The sequence below is a fragment of the Haliotis asinina genome, chromosome 9 (assembly GCF_037392515.1).
Source record: "Haliotis asinina isolate JCU_RB_2024 chromosome 9, JCU_Hal_asi_v2, whole genome shotgun sequence".
Classification (NCBI taxonomy): domain Eukaryota; kingdom Metazoa; phylum Mollusca; class Gastropoda; order Lepetellida; family Haliotidae; genus Haliotis; species Haliotis asinina.
In genome coordinates, this window is record NC_090288.1 from 33,167,710 (window position 1) to 33,187,928 (window position 20,219).

At 38.8% G+C, this 20,219-nt stretch overlaps 2 protein-coding genes and 1 long non-coding RNA gene across 3 annotated transcripts; 1 reads left to right on the top strand and 2 right to left on the bottom strand.

Annotated features, from left to right (window-relative positions):
* Positions 1–5,200: 5,200 nt before the first annotated feature.
* Positions 5,201–7,821, bottom strand: LOC137297214 (complement component C1q receptor-like). The gene is made up of 4 exons (XM_067829226.1): positions 7,726–7,821; positions 6,741–6,869; positions 6,250–6,384; positions 5,201–5,301 (listed from the first exon to the last, which is right to left on the bottom strand). Exons 1-4 carry the CDS (start codon positions 7,784–7,786, stop codon positions 5,201–5,203), a joined length of 426 nt encoding a protein of 141 aa, XP_067685327.1. The 5' UTR covers positions 7,787–7,821.
* Positions 7,822–12,288: 4,467 nt separating this feature from the next.
* LOC137297215 (uncharacterized) lies at positions 12,289–13,080 on the top strand. Its single transcript, XM_067829227.1, has one exon. It carries the CDS (start codon positions 12,289–12,291, stop codon positions 13,078–13,080), a length of 792 nt encoding a protein of 263 aa, XP_067685328.1.
* Positions 13,081–16,330: 3,250 nt separating this feature from the next.
* LOC137296937 (uncharacterized) lies at positions 16,331–17,711 on the bottom strand. The gene is made up of 3 exons (XR_010957676.1): positions 17,592–17,711; positions 17,244–17,285; positions 16,331–16,903 (listed from the first exon to the last, which is right to left on the bottom strand). It is a non-coding gene; the product is annotated as an uncharacterized lncRNA (long non-coding RNA).
* Positions 17,712–20,219: the final 2,508 nt, after the last annotated feature.

Genomic DNA, 20,219 nt, shown 5'->3' on the forward strand with positions numbered 1-20,219 from the left:
GACAAATGCAAATTAAAAACAAGCTATAGGTCACCATCAACTGAGGATAGATCACTATACTAGGGACCATGGAGACTAAAACAAGCACGTAAATGTATAACTACTTTATTTACGAAGACAAATGCAAATTAAAAACAAGCTACAGGTCACCATCAACTGAGGATAGATCACTATACTAGGGACCATGGAGACCTACAGCGCTTTTGCTACCTACATGGAGCCTAGTTGGATTTACCCCACGCTTTCAACCGCTGGCGACTGTAGGAAAATTAAGTCGACAGTTGAAATGGCAAAAATACCACGTTTAAAATTCTGGTATATTTGTCACCATAATATTTAATCCCCTCGAGGATAAAGCCAATAACGATTTTTGTACTACCATTTATAACATGTCATTTGTCTATTTACAACACATCTTGTTACAAACATTTCTATCAGTTGGAGATATTTGGTAAAATCGTACTACGTAGAAGTCAGTAAGTTTACTTTTACGGCGCTTTTAGCAATATTAGAGCAATAACACGGCGAGGGACACCAGAAATGGGCTTCACACATTGTTTCCATGCGGGGAATCGAACCCGGATCTTCGATGTGACGACCGAACGCTTTAACCACTAGACTACACCACCGCCCCTGTAATAGGCAAAATTGATACGAGACACATAGTTTACAATAGCACACCTGATTGTATATCGAGTGAACGAAGGACTATTGTGTATATTGAATCATTATCTTCACCGTTAAAAATCCAAACAATCTTTTAGAACAAACAGCTTATTTGAGCAGCATGAGGTTATTTTGTTACTTCATGCCATATGTTGTACATTGTCACAATTTCACAAAAGGTTATAAATAGTTTCTAGGTCTTTTTGATAAATATGCAGGTAAGTTCAGGCCAAGGGAGTACCTTGGTCACTGTACTAAAGGTCAGTTCCGACCCTGTGATGACCGTCGCTGACCGGAGATATCACCTCAGTGCATGACTTGAGTTCTGCTGTGTGACGCCGGGCTGTAAACATTAACCTGTATTTTATTGCTTATGAAGTAGCTCAGTCTGTTAGTCCTGCATTGGGTGTAATTGTATGTAAATTTAAATTTGTCGATGGATGATCATGCATGTTTTTAATACCTGTTTGAAAACATTTGCCTTATATTGCAGTAAAACCCCAAAAGGATCGAAAAGGTATGAGTTGGTATTCTCCCCTGTCAAAACAAAAAGAAAAATGAAATCAGTATTGAAACCTCCACACTCCATTGGAGAGATCACAATGTAAGTTACATTGGTGGTACCTGTGGTGTTCGAGTTGATTCACCAAATTCACATTTTAATGGTATATATATAGAAGAATGATTTTATTCTGATTTAATGCGTGATATTAAAAACAGACAACCAAAAATATTAATTACTCTTTGACATTCAAGGTTAACATGCCGATTTGTTGTAGGGCACTTGAAGATGTGTTTCATGCATTGCACACGATTCTGATGAGAACTGTCTTTCAGTTCACTGGATATATTGATGCAAACCTAATTTTTCTGTTTATATAAGCAACCCTGAACCGTAAAATATTAATATAATATAATATTAATGATTCTTTTATGTAACTCCCTGTATTAGCAAAGATACCCTTTGGACAAATTAAATGGAAACATTTTAATCAATACATATTCATACCGCCCTTTGGAAATTTGTTTAACTGTGCCTCTACCTCCATACACATTTTGTAACAGTTTTTAAGACTGTCAAAACGCGTGGGCCCAGCTTCACAAAGCTATCGAAGCGCTACGCCTGTCCTTAGTCTATGTTACACTATAGGAGGTATGACAGTCGTAAGGCTATGATAACTTTGTGAACGGGAGCCCACATGCCCTGTTATGAAAGAATTCCTACGAAATTAAGATAGTGAGTAGTTGATAGGTAGCTTTCCAGGAATATGGATCTGTAACACATATCAGGATTGTGACACCCACACACAATAGATTTTATCTCGAATTCAAGTTCTTTGTCAAATTTGCTTCCTCATGCTATAGTACTATACATAATGTAACGTTCATATCAGCAAGAAGTGAATTCTTCGTGACCTTCAAATATCTGCAGTTTTCGAAACGGTTGATAATTTAGAGATGTTTTATAAGTTTAATTTTTCATTCGGTTATTTTAACAGATTTGGGTCACGAACTGGACAAGGCAGCTTTGCATCTCATGTGTCATTAAAATGAACACTCAGTGTTGAATAATACCTGAAATTATACCTTTGTATCGTATCAGCAATCATTTATTGATGGGCTGACATCATGTTGTGATTGATAACAGGTCACAGAGGCAATGCCTGTCAGTTGATCATGTTGGTATCATAGGAAATGGGTAATAACAGACAATGTTCAAACACATTCCACTGTCCACACTGCACGGTGACAGATGTTAGGTGACAAGGGTTGTTGATTGCTGTAGGTACACTGTTTGTCTGTTACATCAACAACTTTCCGACAATAACCTAGTCCAGTACAGATAACCCGGTGGGTGACATCATGAGCACCGGGTTGATATGACATGTCAGAGTGTCTGTTCTTTGATGACATCCATGAGTTGGTAAAGTCAGTTTATTACCCAGATCTTCACAGGGAAACTAGACATGAAAAACACATTTGTTGTTTCTCTGTAACATGTTTATGGCAGCGATCTGTACATAACACAATGTCGACCAGATAATCCAGTGATGAACAGCATTTACATTAATCTCCTCAATTGGAATACCATGACATGTGTCAACCAATCCAACGAGTCTGACCACCCATTCTCGTTAGTCGCCTCTTACGACAGGTATTGGTTGGTAAAGACCATTTCTAACTCGGATCTGCTGAGAGTGGCGACATAAAAAAACCCCACCAAACTAATTTGTAGAGTAAAATAACTCCAAGAAGTCCTCCTCATGTATGTATCTCAGATTGGACGGTTCCAGTGCCTTGCCTCAGATGCCATTCCCAAAGGAATCCAAATCGGAAACCTCTCCTCTCATGCAAATTAAGTAAAGTATTGTAAACTAAATGTACTGACATTTTGTTAAAGAAAAATAAACGGATCTGTGACGCCAAGAGGTAACAGATACAACAGGTATGCTAGGGAACTGCATATAATTATATACGTAAGATATGGTGTAAAATTCCTATTTGATTCCATGATTGATAGAAATATGAATTGTATTTATTCACATAAATTCAGTAGATGCCCACATGTCACTACATTGAAATACACTTAATTAATTATTCGAATTAATGAAACTGGGAAACATGCCCAGCTAAGGTACAGTCTGATTAGAGTAACGCCCCTCTGCACAAATAGCTGTTACAAAGTGGACGCCTCTATAAGCTCTTCTCTCGGCCGCGGCGGACACTGTTGTGAAGGCAAACTGATTCGAGAGTCTCGGTTTTATTAATCCGTCAAGGAGTGGCACTCCTGCTGCACTGTAGAACTGTCGACTTGATTCCCGTTGTCCCAGTTTATCAACGCGTAGATGGCAGTTTACTACTGCTTTTGAAAGTGTCCTTGAATGTTTTACTATTCAGTCATTTCCCCGATAAACTGAAAGGAAACACGACTGACAATGTCGTTGAAGTTACCAAGAGTGAGTAAGGCTTTCGTAACACCGCATCGGCAATTTCACAACCCGGCATATCTGCGGCGTGAAAATGTCTTATATTTTACACAATAAGCTGACAAAATAAAACTGATGTTGAAAATCAATATGATAGCAGTTCTATACCACACTCAAAGTAAAATAAAACGATCTTCGATTTTAAGATTCTACATTTTTCATACAGTTCGATTTCTTTCAAATGCGCTAAGTCAAGTGGTCATAAACAGTCTAAACAGTCCTGGCTTACAATTTCAGAAAGTGTTAAAGTTAACCTCCCAAATTGTGCAAGAATATAAATTTCATTCAAAAGTTCAGTTTGAGCGTAGCTTTCAACATCCAGTCTATGAATGAGAGGGAGACACCTTTCGTTAATGTACATACACAAAGAACACCCTCTATATTTTTGCAATGATAGGTTTTCAATATGTATACAAAGCTTTTCGTGGTGACTGAGATGGAGTTTTTTCTGATCCGTATGATTCTTGGAAAAATGACAAAATGACTGGAATCCAGGCCCTTTTTTCTTTCGGTTTGAACGAGAACACTGATTTTCATACCAAAGCACGGCGATGCATGAAATGTTTAATGTTGATTTTGTTGATGAATTAAAAATGTCATTTTGTGTGTCTTACACGATTTACCATTTCTCGTGTAAAGCAGTTTCTAACTGGGATAGATTTGTACAGCAAAATTCCTTTATTTCACGCGACGACCAGTCTTGTCTCAGATATGCACCAAAGGGTTAAGATCGGGGTTCATTCAATCGTGACGTATGCAAGGGGGTGCTTAACCGAGTTCTTTGTGTATGTAATACTACATATCGGCCACATTGGAAACAATCCCGTCGTGTTTGGTCAGGGAGCTATATTAAGGTGGTAGTGGATGAAATATCTAAGACTACTAGTAGGTTAGGTCAAATAAATTCCACGAATTTCTACTATAGTATGTGTAACTGTCGTTTTGCATGAATTTACCTATTTCTGATCAGATCTTCCCTCAGTGATAATCTGAGTTCCCACTAATTGTCCTCATAAAAGAAGTTGAAATAAACGGAGAAAACATGGCGAAAGAATATGGACAGGGATGAATGGAGACAGAGGGAGGAGATTCTTACTTTCCAATCACTGAGGACACCGGTAAATAACAAATTCATTTCTGGAAGGAACCCAACTGTATTATGACGCTTATATACCACCATCTCCTATTGGCATACGGATCTAATTAATTGTCTTGGTTAAGGCTAAATGAATACACGGTGCCTCAACATAGCTTCCGTGCTGATAACACGTAGCATATGGTCTTCTGCAGTTGGTTGTGGTGCTGGGGAAACCTGTTGGTTAATGCCTTCACGATATGACCTTCACGATATGGCCAAGAGTGACGTAGTGCTCACTCACTAGTGCTCACTCACATAGATTGTGACAAATGATAGCCTGATATCAAGACAGTGTGACATGTGATGACTATAAATCTTTATTCAAAGTGGTTACATTTGTTATGATTGTTAGACGTCAGCGGGACCAGTACACAGCGTTCATAATTTTGAGAGTGTTGGGGACATCCTCTTACAGTTCCCCCAAGATATACGGCCACAGGAAGGTAGGGATGCTGTTGAGAAAGTCGATGATGAAATTGTTGCTGGTGGTGGTGTTAGTGTTGGACTGACCTGAAACATAAATGGGTTTTATACTGAATATGTGAATGGCGAGGCAACTGGGGGCGAGTCAGTCTAGTAACAAAACCCTTCTCTCGGCACGCTAAACGTCAAGATTTTCGAAGCTCACTTAGTGCTAAGATAGTCGTAAGTGCCATACATTAACATTAACTTAAGAGAGCTTCGAAAATCTAGGCACTGGTTTCGCGTTCCCACAGTGTAGAAAGCCTGTTCATGAAGTCCCCCGCCGTGAGGTTGCTAAAAGCAGCTAAAAACTCACTTACTCACTCACCCGACACAAATATCCTTAACTGTATAGACACGTTTCAGTTTGGAGACAGATGCACATTAAATGCATGATTTTTTTCACAGATAACGCGTTCCTTTTATTCTTATACGATCTTTCAAAACTGATCATTTCTCATTCATCGGTGAAAAGCATAGTGATATCCATAAAACGTGTCACATATTCATGTTCCTTGATGGAACTACCCACAACACACGTGTTTGTTCGTTGTTAACACCTTACTCAGCAATATTCAAGTTGTATGACTATGATCTGTAAATAATCGTCTCAACTGGGACACTGATGATCATCAACCTGGTTTTATAGGCCTTTTGCAACAAGCACGGTCGGCTCAAGCCTGCGTACCATCCTGTGGACAAGTCATACTTGTTTCGCACTCAGCAAATTTTCCAGTAATACGGTGGTAGTTGATAATAGAGTCTTGACCAGACAATCCTGTGATCAACAGCATGAACATCGATCTACACATGACATGTGTCAACTGCGTTAGTAAGCCTGACCACCCGTTAGTTGCCTCTTACGACAAACATGGGTTTCTGAAGACCAGTACTTACGGCAATGTTTCTAACCAGCCGCAGTATCATGGACTCAAACCGACAGTATAGAATTCTCATTGAGATTTACATATCTTACTTAAAAATATATAAACTTACTTAAGACACATGTTTTTCCGTCAGGGAAGTGAGGGAGATATCCTGGGAAACAGTTACATTTGTAGTCGCCGTACATGTTGTGGCAGTAGCCGTTGCGGCACAAAGCAGCACTGGTTTGGTTACATTCGTCGATATCTGTAAGAGGAAACACACAATGTGAGTATTTGTTTTGTGTGCAGGCCTGGGTTTAAATTAATATATGGACAGTAGCTTATCAAATATCTAGAACAAAACAACACAGATGGGGCATTGTATATGTACATTACACTATTTACTAATTTGAATTTGTTCATTATTCTCATTATTTCGAGGTAATTAATTTCATTTTCCTGTTTCATCACAAAATAATTTCCATAAGGGTAATAGGTATTGATCTATAGTTATCTAGAGACAAATCCATCTGATCACATACCGAAAGAGGTGAAATTTGAAAGGGCTGATATTTTCAGTAAAGAAACAATATTTACAAAGTAACTCTTCACTTTACTCACCTATGCATTCAAAAGTCTGTAAACTGATTTCAAATCCTTCATAGCAGACGCATGTCGAGGCGGTACCAGCGGCATTGTTGATGCACTTGCCTCCGAAACCACATCCAGTGAGAGTGCAGTTGGTGGGGGCTGGAGGTATAACACGATGAAGTGGGACAGTGTCAAATAGAATACTGTATAGGCCTTCCCTAAGGCACCATTATTAGTGTGTCATACTTGTCCTAGTTTTAAAGACATTTGTTCTGGCATATTCCGAAGCTAGAGATGTGTGTGTGTTCTTATATGTTATAACGAATGAACACTTTCGTACAATGGTTTCACACCACTAGCCCGCGAGGACGAAGTGAGAACCTACGCCCAAATGTCGCTTCAATTGTAAAAGAAGTTGTTCGTTCATATATCGTATCCATCTTTAGTTCTCCAACTTCTTAATGGCTCTCAAATAAGTGAGCATTCTGGCCTTTCTAATGTTGAAAACATGTTCATGGAGATATCTTTCTCATTGTGCACACGTATTCACTGGTCATTCCTGATACTGTGGAAGCGTGTATGAAGATCTTTGTTACACCGACGACGCTGTTACATAGATTCTTTACAATCGGAAGTTGTGTGTATAATGAGCATTTCTGAAGTTGTACATTGTCCGCCGATTATATTTACTGATTAGTATTACAGATGCATCATACTGATAAGAAACTTTACATTGCTTGATATAATTCCGATGCTGCAGATGCTCTGCGCAATGCGTATTGAAGACCCGTCGCACCCTAGCCTTCAGAATGACGAGCAAATGCTACCATCGGGCACCCCAAAACGTATATTTCAAGCTTCAATATTACCTATATAGATGTAAACGTGAATTCGTTTATTTATTAACTCATTTGGCCATGTGGAGTTTCAAACTGAATGATGTTTTCAAACAATAACGCGCAGCGCAGATTCATCACAACATCATTATTGTACAGTTAGAGTTATATGGACTTACTTGCAGCGTAGGCAGTTCCAGTGAAGGCGAAGATAAGACAAGCAGCCACAAAAGCAACCATTCTGTTCGGTTAGATGATCTGAGCAGTGGATGAGATGATCTGAACAGCAGAGGACTTTAGAGCGATACTGATGGCATTAGATACTGCCATCCTTTTATACAAAACACTTTGACGCCAAAACACAGATACATTCCAAAGTGGCTCTGCAGCAGGATGTGATAAATCACCATTTTTATAAAACATCAAATAAAACAGACTTTGAATGTCACATTGGACATTAAAAGTGAGTTCAGGCAAGGTAATGGGAGTAGCTTGGTCACTGTTCTACGGGTCAGATCCGGCACCGTGGTGACCCGAGCTGACCGGAGGTATCACCAAGAGAATGTCACTCCATCCGTTTTGCGTATATGTACATGTGCTATCTGCATTATATGAGGTTTAATGTGATAGCTTTAAAACATTTTTAATATTTTCATTTACAGACATACATTATCAAAACATACAAGCAGACAGCAAACAGTACTCAATGCTTCAGTGCAGGTATACATTACCTAAACATGTAAACATTACTATAGTTAAATATAAATCTAACCTAACAACAAATGTAACGTTGACCAGAAGTTCAGAAAACAATATTTGTTCGGTAGAATTTTACATTTGCTAACATCGTAGTGTGTCATAAATTATTTTGTAAAGAAATTTTATGTGAGGCACATGTTTTTCAATAGCATACTTGAATACAATGTGTTTAAACATAAAGAGGATTCCATCTATTGAATAATTATTTCACCTTCAATTCCTAACAGAACCTTTTCAAGCGAAATGTTTGCTGCTACTTGGAAAATATGATGCCATTTTGATACTTCACTCCATACTTTCCTTTAGTTACATCTTCACATTGCCATCAGCGGTAATCAACAGTTTCTACAGTCGTTGAACTGGTAAATACTCTACACAACTATCAGCTTTTTCTGTACATCATTGCAAGTCAAACGGATAATCATAACGTACTATGATATGGCTACACAGCTATCGTAATTACGTTTTATGTGCCATCTGCTTACATTACCTTGTAAGGTGCATGTATCTAGTGTTATCTGTCACTCAAATCTATTTACTCTCCACTGGCAAATACTCTACACAACTAGTGTTATTCTCTGTACATCACCCGTGAAGGTCCAGGTTAGAACACTGGCCTTTAGTAACCCATGTTCGTCGTAAGAGGCGACAAACGAGGTCGGGTGGCCGCCAGATGTCATCAGTTCCCAGTTCCGCAAATCGATGCTCATGCTGTGTATCACTGGATTGTCTGTTCCAAACTCGATAATAGACAGTCCGCCGCTATGTAGCTGGAACATTGCTGAGTACGGCATTAAACTAAACTCAGTCCCATTTACTGTACACCAATGCAAGTCAAAAGAATAATTATAACGTTTTATCGTTTTGTATAACACTTTTATGTGTCATCTGAAACGTATTATCACGCATGGCGTCGTATGTGCACATCATTTGAAACCTCACTCAGCATATTCCATACTCCATGTTATACATTAAAATGGGGAAATTAAAAACTTGAATTAAAAACCCAATATCTCAAAAGGTGAAAAGTGGTCATTCCATGGTATTTGCTGAATTTATTTTTTTTTAAAAAAAGATATCATTGGTATCATTATCATTGTCATGTTATCATTATTATCATGATAATCAGTATTATAGAGATTAGTAAAACAGACTAAAGCCTGTGTCCTCAAATGAACGGACACTGACCTTGAGATCCCTATCAGCCTGCATTTGGATGTTGATTCATTGAAGATATACGTCTAGCAATTCAAACAATCGAAGCAGTATGTTCAACTGTTTAATTGTTGGTTACCTATATTTACTTGCTAACTATCTATACACTATGTAACTGTACTACGTAATATTTCCTACACAGTTTATCTTTACTCACGCCGTTTACAACGTTTAAATATATCTTCCACGAAAAATGCATCGTTTAAAAATTCATTATTAAACTTTCTCTGTGTTATTAAAAGAACAAACTTAAAAAGAATTCTCAATATCTTTGGCGAAACGTAGTGCCATATAAACAACATATTCTTCTTGTGAATGTCAAAATAACTTGTCACGTATGTCACGCTATGTCAAGCCACCAGGTCACGGCCATGTCACGGTCAGGTTAGCGTGGTCTGACTAAAGCCTAGGTCCTCAAATGAACGGGCACTGACCTTGACATGTCCATCATTCTCAATCTGGATGTTGATCTATTGAATATACGTCCAGGAATTCAAACAATTGTTTTTGACTGTTTTACAATATGCTCTGGCTAAGCTATTTTAATAGTACGTATGAACCAATGTCTATATTTAACTGAAAGAAAGAGATTGTGTAAGAGTGTATTAAGACGGTATGTATATGACTGATTACACCACAAAATTCACAATTTATTGTTGAGGCGTTTTGGATGCCATATACATGGTAAACAGGCTACATCAGAATCCGTTTCTGTCTTCATGTTGCTACATTAATGCATAATTACTAGTTTTAATCGTGTGCAATATTAAATATATTATTTACTCATAAATGGCATTGTTATCTTTAGTCCTTTTTCGCATATCGACGAATATGTGTGCTTTTCGTAACTAAGAGTTTCTTAAGTGCTGTGACATTCCACTGAGAATGTTATACCTTGCTATCGCGTAATGCTCGACGGAACAATTGAGTCTTTCCTTGATATCTACTCTTCAAAAAAGTAAGCGAACCTGAACTTTCAGTTTTGATAGGAAGTGTAAGCGTTGACAAACCTTTCAAGGACAGACATCTTATGAACGCACCACCATTTCCCTCTATTACCACCCCTAAACACAATGCATGATATGCACGTGCACAACACAGTAGAACCATACACGTGCATGTGGTCACATTCTTCATTTGACGGTTTTCAAGAATGTCGAGAAATCATTTAGAATATTAATTTTGACACTCATCTTTCACCACATATTTGTTAGTGTTTGTTTCTAGTCGTTTGTTTTAAAATGAAAATCGTACACATGCAAAGTACATGCCATACACCAATCATCTTTCAAAAGCGACTAAATTCCAAATAGCTATCGTTGTAAGGAAGTGCAAATGGATGTACACTCTCAAAAATTATCTTATCAACATTGATTGACTCCGATAAATCTTCTAGATATTTTTAATCGTAAATAAAGAATGAATCCCCTACTTTTTTCTAAGAGTATATAACGCCGGTCTACGGACTTACATCGGGTCGTGAGAATATTCTCTATGGTGACAGCTCGACACAAGATCACATAACAGACAGCGTTACACAGAGAGTTGTGTGTCTTTCTGTGAAAACGTGTTGGGCGTTGTAACAAAAGAAATTCTACTTAGAAAACGCCTGTCTTTAGATGTCAGCAGAAGAATACCTACACAGCTATCGTAATTTAAAATGATGTGTGTGTTTTTTGTATATCTATCACTAGACTCTCTGATTTGTTTACAAGCCGCTGTTGCATTGTTTGAGTACTGTGGTAATCCTTAACCTATATTTGGTTTGGTGGGCGAACTGGTTAAGGCACCGGGCTAGTGATCCAGCGAGGCTGAGCTGTCGGGATCGAGCCCATTTGTGTCCAGGTGTGAAAACTTTGAAGTCAACTTTGTGTGCAGACTCTTTCAGTGGTTGTCACAACAAAGTGTTCAGTAGAGTACGCAACCCTGTACACTTAAAAGAATCCACGAATACGCAGTGAACTTGGACAATGTACTGTGACTATGTGTCCCAGTCCACCCAGCTGTGAATGGGTACCGCGTTAGGATGGGAAAGCCACGATAACTCCGTGCAGCTAGTGACTGTAAGAGTTGTATACTCCCAACGGAGTTGAGATTGATAATACGATGTACCGTTGAGATTGACATTCAGTGATCGAGGGAAAAAAATACCAGCGTCTTAAGCATGAATTAGTGCGTGGATATGGCGCTTTGTACATATCTTATGATGACGATAATGCACTTCCAATAAAACAGCTAAATCTGTTAGACCTGCATTGAGTGTAAATTGTAAACATAAATCTACTGGTGGTTTAGCATGCAATGTTTTTACCTTTTATGAACATTTAGTACATCCCAGTTCATCATATGATGCAGAGAACCATCGACTTAGACAGTTCAGCTGTAACAACGCAAAACAGATCGTTTGGGCGTCGTTTGCAATCAGTTAAGGCATGGCCAATCTGTGCTGAAAGCGATGTCTATACTCTAATAGAGAAATCACATCGCTGCATACCCAGCAGAACTGTAGAAGTAATACTGCGTAGGATAACGTTAACGCTATTGCTAAACTGACGGCCATAGAAACGTCCCCGAAGTAAAAATTGACATATTTTTGCATATTTTGCCGTTATAACGGAAAATCAATAGGAACACATCTCCCGAACGCATGCCCACGTCACGCCGAAAGGAAACTCACTTGGACTATGTTGTAAGCGTGAAAATCGCTTTTATTCATGTTTTTTAAATGCTTCTGCGGTAAAATCCCCGTATGAAATTACAGTGTAAAAATGATGCTCGACTGTTCGAATACATCTCTTCCCTACGTTGGACACGAAGAACATGCCTCGACTTACAGCAGAACAGAGAGAACGAGCTATTGGGATGCTGCAGCTAGGTGCATCGCACAGTCATGTAGCCAGAGTCATAGGTTGCTGCAGAAAACGACCACTAGACTGATGACACGTTTCCGAACAACCGGTCGGATTGCAGACAGGCCGAGGACAGCAAGAACGCCCGTCACCACCCCTCGGGAAGACCGCCATTTACGGGTGCTTCACATGAGCAACAGATTCCCGACCGTGAAGTCATCAGCAGCAGCCAGCCTTGGCCATGCAATCAGTAGAAGGATTGTATCCAGACGTTTCCGCCGATACGATATCAGGACCTACAGACCATTCCGGGGCATGACGTTAACGCTGCAACATCGACGTCGTCGACTGGCTTGGGCAAGGGCAGTTTGGCAGTGGCAGCAGCGGAACTGGCACAGAGTCCTGTTTAGTGACAAGAGCCGTTTCCAGATGAACCAAGTTGATGGTCGTGTTCGTGTATACAGACGTCAGAACGAACGTACAGCACGTTGTTGCGTCCAGAAAGTCGAGCCGTTTGGTGGAGACAGTGTGATGATGTGGGGTGGAATTTGTGGTGACAGAAAGACTGAGTTGGTGGTTATAGAGGGGAACCTGACAGATGATGTTTTACGACCCGTTGTGCTACCCTTCCTCCAACAGAATCCTGAAACACGTTGTTTCATTAAGACAACGCCACTCCCCATGCTGCTGTTGTTACCCGGAACTTCTTGAACACCAACAACGTAAACGTTTTGCCTTGACCAGCAAGATCCTCCGACGTATCGCCTATAGAGCATCCTTGGGATCATCTCGGCCGTCAGATTAAACAACGTCACCTATGGCCCCTTTCACGGAGCAACCTTTACTAACGTAACCTCACATTTTTTAACATTGCACTAAAGTTACCGTCGTGACTTATGATCCCCTTAGTGATTAGCTTTGTAAAAGGAAACCCTGATACACAGATACAGATACTGTAGTGCATTGACATAATTCACCCAGCTTCGTGTATTGTGCTTTTTAACCCAACTAGTTTCTGTTGCTGTGGACAGCCCTGACGTGATATTTGTTAGGCCTTCAGCAACCCATGCCTGCCATAAAAGGCGACTCAGCTTGTCGTAAGAGGCGACTAACGGGATCGAGTGGTCATGCTCGCTGACGTGGTTGACACATGTCATTGGTACCTATTTGCGCAGATCGATGCTCATGTTGTTGATCACTGGATTGTCTGGTCCAGACTCGATTATTTACAGACAGCACCATATAGCTGGAATATTGCTGAGTGCGGCGTAAAACTAAACTCATTCACTCGCTTTGCAAGATGGCCATATTAGGCCCAAACAAGGAAATCACCCATCAAAATACCATGTAGAGTGACGGGTCGTGGAGTACATATGTATGATTTAATATCTCATGGGAAGCAGAATCGGGAACAAGCTGTGTGTATTGTCGGGACAATGTGTTCTGCATAAATCAGGGCCTGCGGAGCATGTTCAATCCAACTGTGTCAGTCCATAATTGTAGGCTTGCAAACCGTGTCAGTATTTAAATGGTGAAATGTTAAATCTCAAACCTTAAACCGGTGAAAATGTAGACAGGTTTGGTAGAGACACGATCATAAACCATCATAGAGTTTTTGTAAGCATGTACGACACGTCATCTGTCACATAAAACCACACGAATACACAAATATACCAGGGTTTACACAACACTGCCTGTTAACTGACTGCAATGTAATATATACATATATGTATGCATATATACATATATGTATGCATATATACATACATATATATATATATATAGCGTACATTTATGATACATCTAAAAACAAAAACATAAAGATGGGGCGTACACGGGGACAGAAAGAGAGCTGTTGTTTATATTTTGGTCGACCCAGAAGGACTTGTTAAAGGGGGAGTTTATATTTTGGTCGTCCCAGAAGGACTTGTTAAAGGGGGACTTATATTGTATCTATAGTCCGTATCTGAATATGTTTCATTTCACTGTTTCACAGTGCAAGTTGACTTTACTGTGGGTTTCGCCAACCAAAGACATTTCGCCAAACAAAGATGTTGAATCTTTCCTGTAGGGTGTAGTAAGATAATGAAATCTGATGGCTTTTGCTTTCTGAAATTATCTCTTCTTTTATAACTGCTTTGAAATGTTTAAACAGTTTAAACAGTCAATGTTTTCTGTAAAGAAATGGTGTAAGCTGCTTCACGAAATATGTTAAATGCATGCAGGTTAACTCTTCACACAGTAAACACAACCAATAAATTACTCCCATAATTTTCTACGTATGTTTCATGGCACTTTGTCTTCTTATGCAAATACACCCTGTCCTTGAATACGCAATAAATATTTTTTGACAGCTTATATCTCAAACAGATGCAAATCTTCAATGCTTCTTTTCCAGGTATTCTTTCTGTATTATATGTTGTTTTACATAGGGAAACTGTCCTTGCATTAGATGATGAGGTGATATTTGACTGAATCTCCGTGAAGAGCCGTGAGGATTCGGTTTAGTATTAATCTTCAGCAATCCCTGTTTGTCGTAAGAGGCGACTCACGGGATCGGGTGGTCAGGCTAGCTGATTTAGTTGACTAATGTCATCGGTCATCGATGTTCATGATGTTGATCACTGGATTGTCATGTCCAGGTTATTTACTGACCGCTGTCATATAGATGGAATACTGCTGAACGCTTGGTGTGTGGGGAACAAGGCTGCTGAATCATTTCCATTTCATTATATTCGAAATAAATCTCGAAATAAATAGAAGAGGTGTCCAAATGAAACAGATGACGCCAATGAAAATAACTCAGACTGCATGTGTCGAATCATAAGACCTAAAGGAGTGGTTTGTGTATATTTCTAATGGTATTTTTATTATGTATGTGTCCTTTACAGATGATATTTTAATGATATTTTAATGTATACACAATAACAACCTATTTGTCTATCTGTTTGTGTCATTGCTGTGACGGACGCCATAATGCACCGTGATTTTAATCAATAATTGATGTTTTCATAACAGACACCTGAAGGAATGATGCAGATCCAGCTCGGACCCATGTAGTCAGCTAAAGCATTGACAGTCCTCATAGATCTCGCCGGCATTGTAACTTACCACAGAGTGTTGGCTATGTCCAGCCAGTTAGTGTAATGTATATGGAAGCAATTATGGTTTGGTTTTAAAGTTCCATGCTAGTTTTGCTTCTGCATCTGTCAAAATCTGGATATTTATTGTCGTTTTTATTTGTCCTTTTCAGTAAATCAGAACTGTAAATCCTCACTCACTCACTATCTCTCTCTGAATACAATACCCTCTGAAAAGGTATGCAAGTCCTATTTCATTCATTGTTGTTGCCTTTTTCCTACGATGTGTTTTAATCGTAGAATGTGTGGTATTTCAATCAATGGCTAATATTGTCTACAATCACCAGTGGCTGTAGGGAAGGTGTAAGTCCATCTAGGGTACATGCAGGTACCATCCAATGTCCCAATGGTCCATAGTATGGTGAGCTACCTCTTAGTTGATGGCGATTAGTAGCCTGTTTTTACGTTATGCATTTTACAAACAATGATATCAGTGTTAACTTCAAATACCAGTTTTATGTTTACCGTTGTTTTACTGTTCTTTAACGACAGGTTGTATATAGACATATTGTTTATGAACGTTCAATTTGTTCTCGTCTCGTCACCCACACTGCAATATTTATCCTACCGTCGCTTCACTATAATACTTGTAACAAGGTAAGCAGAGTACTACAGCATGACGCATGTGTCCGTGATCCATGCACAGGTTACATAACGTTAACATTGACTGATTCCTCCTTGTCTTGGGCCTCTGTGTTACTATTGGAATTAATTACTTACATGTATGTGATAAGTGGAATGCTTTCCCGGGTCGAATCAACTGAGGCGAAAATTGTTTTCCGAATATCAACTTTTTTTATAACATCAAATCTGAAGACTTCTGGATAAAAAAACCGTTTTATTAAAGAAGTGTGATTTCACAGAAAAAACCCAAAACATCTGAGCTATGAACAGACAAAACGGACAAATATACAACCGAAAGATGCCTTACAATCTACCTTGATTATTACAATCAATAATAAGCGCATATTTGAAAATGTGAACAAGCGATCAATGGTTTGTAATCGGTGGGCGATTGAAGAAATACGCGGTAGTGGATGCTATTCATAACTAATAACACTTGCTCAACTATTTGTCGTCCTCCTTCCTGGTACTTTTATCTGTAGCCTGTTGCTTGTCAGCAGGTGATTCAGCTTCATCAGATTTATTTGTCGCTCGGACAGTTGGCTGCTTAAATTATTCGCCCACCTTACCCAAAGCAATTGCAAGTAATTCGGGCCCGGCCAACTTCACAGCACCAATGATGAGGTTTTTCAACATCTCTCCTTCACTGCTGACTTCCTTTCTAGCCGATTCTCTGTAATGAAGAGTAGCACTCTTGCCAGACCCTGTCCGTCCCAAGACCACAATTCTTCTCTCTGGACAAACGTCCTTTGACCATCCGACAGGCGCATCTGGGTGGTAATTGTATGCGTAAACGTTTTGTGATCAAAGTGCCTTTTGACGTTCCATTTTCAGTTAGGGAAGTCAGATTCACATGTAATTGTTACATGACTCCTTAATGTATTGATTTTACAAGTTCTTCACATTTACAAGTTTCTTCATACATATTAATAGGTTTATCAGTGACAGTGAAACATAAACAAATAGCACGAGTACGCATAAAAGCATGAAACAATATGCTTGTAATCTCACAATTTAAGTGAGAATTTATGTTGAATTAAATGAACAGTGGAACAGTTTCTACCTTGACCTGTGGATAATTTAACATTCAGACCATAGTCCTCTACTCACCCATTTCCCTGTTATTTTCCGTGTGCTTTGTTTGAGCCAGTCCTACAAAATGACACATTCGTTCAGAACATTTTACGTTTTGATTACTACAAATATCTGTTTATAACTGATGTTTCGTGACTCGTTTGATGTTTCGTAACTGTAAGATAAATGAGAATAAACTGTCCATTATCTTTTCGAAACAATTTCCTTTTGGGAGTAAATAACAAACTCAAGGTTTCCATATATGGAGGATCCTGGTCTTGAAATTACAACACTTAATTGTAGTATGATCCCTTTGTAGCATTAGACACAAGATTATTCAGTATGTGTGACCTTTCTCAAAAGAAGGCTTGATTAATTACAAACCTGTTAGTTAATTCTCCCTCCTACTTATCCCACTTTGTATACACCTGGAAACGAATCAGGTTGTTTAACTGCACTGCAGAGAAAACTGGAACACTGCTCAAGCAGAGGGTTTATCGCAACAAAGAAATCTGAATAAGCGGCAACAGCCTATTGATCACAAAGAGAGCATTATGACAGTCAAAATCCAAAACACTCAATTCCTCGAGAAAGTGAATATCGCACAAAGTTCAAGGCCACAAAAGTGGGCGTAACCGGTGTTTGGCAACCAAGGCATGTTATTTGTGTAAATTTTGCAGCGGTATAGTTCTGATCATACACTTGTTTGAATATTAGATCTCTTTTTGACTGTTAAGGCAAGGTTTCACAAGGGCCTCATCAAATAAAATGGTATTTCAGCGTATTATAATGTTCTCTTAGCAAAATGTTTTTTACAATGAATGGATGTTTTGCCCAGAGCTGTTAAAATGTATTACGGCGTAAAGCAATTAAAGTCAAACAGGAAACCCAGTAGCAGAAACAAAGACAAACAACACGCATTGTCGGGTTACAATGAAATTGTGCCCAAGTACCTAGGGAAGCACCATTTTGGGAAATAGGTGTTCCAGTGAGTCTTCTTGATGTCGTGTCGGTGTTCTTATAAGTGATTAAGTCATTGGGTGCTGTGAAATTCTGAGCAGTGTTGTGGAATATGATTTGAATTTACAGAGTTTAGCTCAGTGAGATTATAATGACACTGATTAATGTGTATTCAGTGCCATGCAGTACGCTTACATGTTATAAATACCGTCAAGATACAACAGCCAGTTTTCACTATGGCTCATGCACAGTTAAGAGAGTTCGATTACAAGTTCCTGGTGTTGTATCAAATTACCCAACAGCACACACAGAATCAGAGTTCAGAATGATAGAAAGGTATGAATAAAAACAGTTAAACATTTAATGCTCTTTATAGTATATAAATGTGGAATTGTGTAATATGAATACAATATTGTAATATAGTAATGTGTAGTTATACTATTCAAGGTCGCCAGTGTCTCTCTTCAATGAAGAAGTGACGACCTTGAGAAATGGAGCATGACAAACGACAACAGATGTCTGGTCAATGCAATGTCTACTGTCCACATGGTGACGAACTCTTATGCAAGGCCAGACAATCCATCTTTCCCGCTATCCCTAGATGCAGGTAGCATATCACCATCCCAGATGTTTATTAGAGGTCACCCTAAGGAGAACAGTTCCTGGTGATCGATGATGGTGTCAGTGACTTAAATGATGCTGGGTTTCACCACCAGAACTCTCTGAAGCATCACTGAGCTGGCGAAGTTATATATGGTGATGGTACAAATCTGGAAGATGTCTCACTCGAAATCCTAGCAGACATGCCCAAAGACAACTGATGGCTGCAGGTCGCAGACTACATATCCAATAACTAAAAATGGAACCATGGAACCATCATGATACTAAAGGGTCCAGAACAAACAACAGCTTGTTGGGTTACCAAGGAAGGTTAAAAAAAGATCGTTGGAAAAGCCCAACGTTTATGTAGCAGTGACATTTTCATGTTTTTCATAAATCAGTTTGGTTTGTTTGTTCTGAACTATTTTATAACTATCTTATATAAAGGCCAAGTCATAAAAAGATCACTAAAAATATTGAAGGTTGTGTTCTAAAGTTCGTAGTTTTATGCATATGTTAATTATATTGACATTTAGTAAGGTATGGCAAGTATTTCAGATGCATTTCATTAATCTGAAACGTTTTTATTGCATATGTGGTTCAGAAAACTGCTGGATCAAGAGTATTGTCTCACTTTGAAATATTGCGTATCACTTGACCCTAATTCATAGCTCCCAAATAGCTAATTTAAAAATTTCCCATAACTCCTATGCACCAGTCTGGGTACTCATATAACAATACTTTAGTATAGCACAATATAGCAAGAAGGAACAAGGTCCCCAGGCATACAGCTGCAATTTACATCAAATATGGCCAGTTACATACTTTAACACGATGTTAAGTTCAATTGCATTGTATGTTTTTATAACTTCATTAAGTTATTGCATTATAAATGTCATTTGGTAATTTGTTACATATGGTAATGTTGTAAACTAGACAAAGTTGATACCTTATGTTAAAGTCCAAAGTTTATGTCGTGTTGTATTATAGATCGTGTGTAAAATCAAATAGTATTATAAGTACCGTTCCATTGTTTCACAACCATGGTTCCCAGTTGTCTAGATGTACATATGTGCAATGGGTTTATTGTTTTGTGAGTGGAGAGCAGAGACATTGATGAAAGCATTTTCATGTTGCTGAACGATTGGTATCTGCAACCATTGTGCTTTCCCTGTGTTTATGCGTGCAATGGTTTTCTTTGCATTGTGTGAATGGAGATCGTCAGTGATGGTGAATGTGTTCTCAAAATGGTAAATGATGTTTGCACTTGGCAGGTCACATGTGAACACATGATACAGCCCATCAGGATCAAATATTAGGCTCTGTTCCACAAAGGGGTGAGATGTATTCTCATTTGTCCATATATGTCTATTTGTATGTGCACCTTTCTTGTATCCATGGAGGGTTACCAACTATTTATCTGGTTGTATGTCTTTATAATTGTCAACTTTA

What these genes read in the sequence shown, in the direction of transcription:
- LOC137297215 (XM_067829227.1), top strand. Translation starts at nt 12,289, where the DNA reads ATGATGCTCGACTGTTCGAATACATCTCTTCCCTACGTTGGACACGAA.
- LOC137297214 (XM_067829226.1), bottom strand. Translation starts at nt 7,786, where the DNA reads ATGGTTGCTTTTGTGGCTGCTTGTCTTATCTTCGCCTTCACTGGAACT. An exon ending in TGGAACTGCCTACGCTGCAA is followed by an intron (nt 6,870 to 7,725) that starts GTAAGTCCATAT and finishes TTATACCTCCAG; the next exon opens with CCCCCACCAACTGCACTCTC. An exon ending in CGGAAAAACATGTGTCTTAA is followed by an intron (nt 5,302 to 6,249) that starts GTAAGTTTATAT and finishes TTTATGTTTCAG; the next exon opens with GTCAGTCCAACACTAACACC.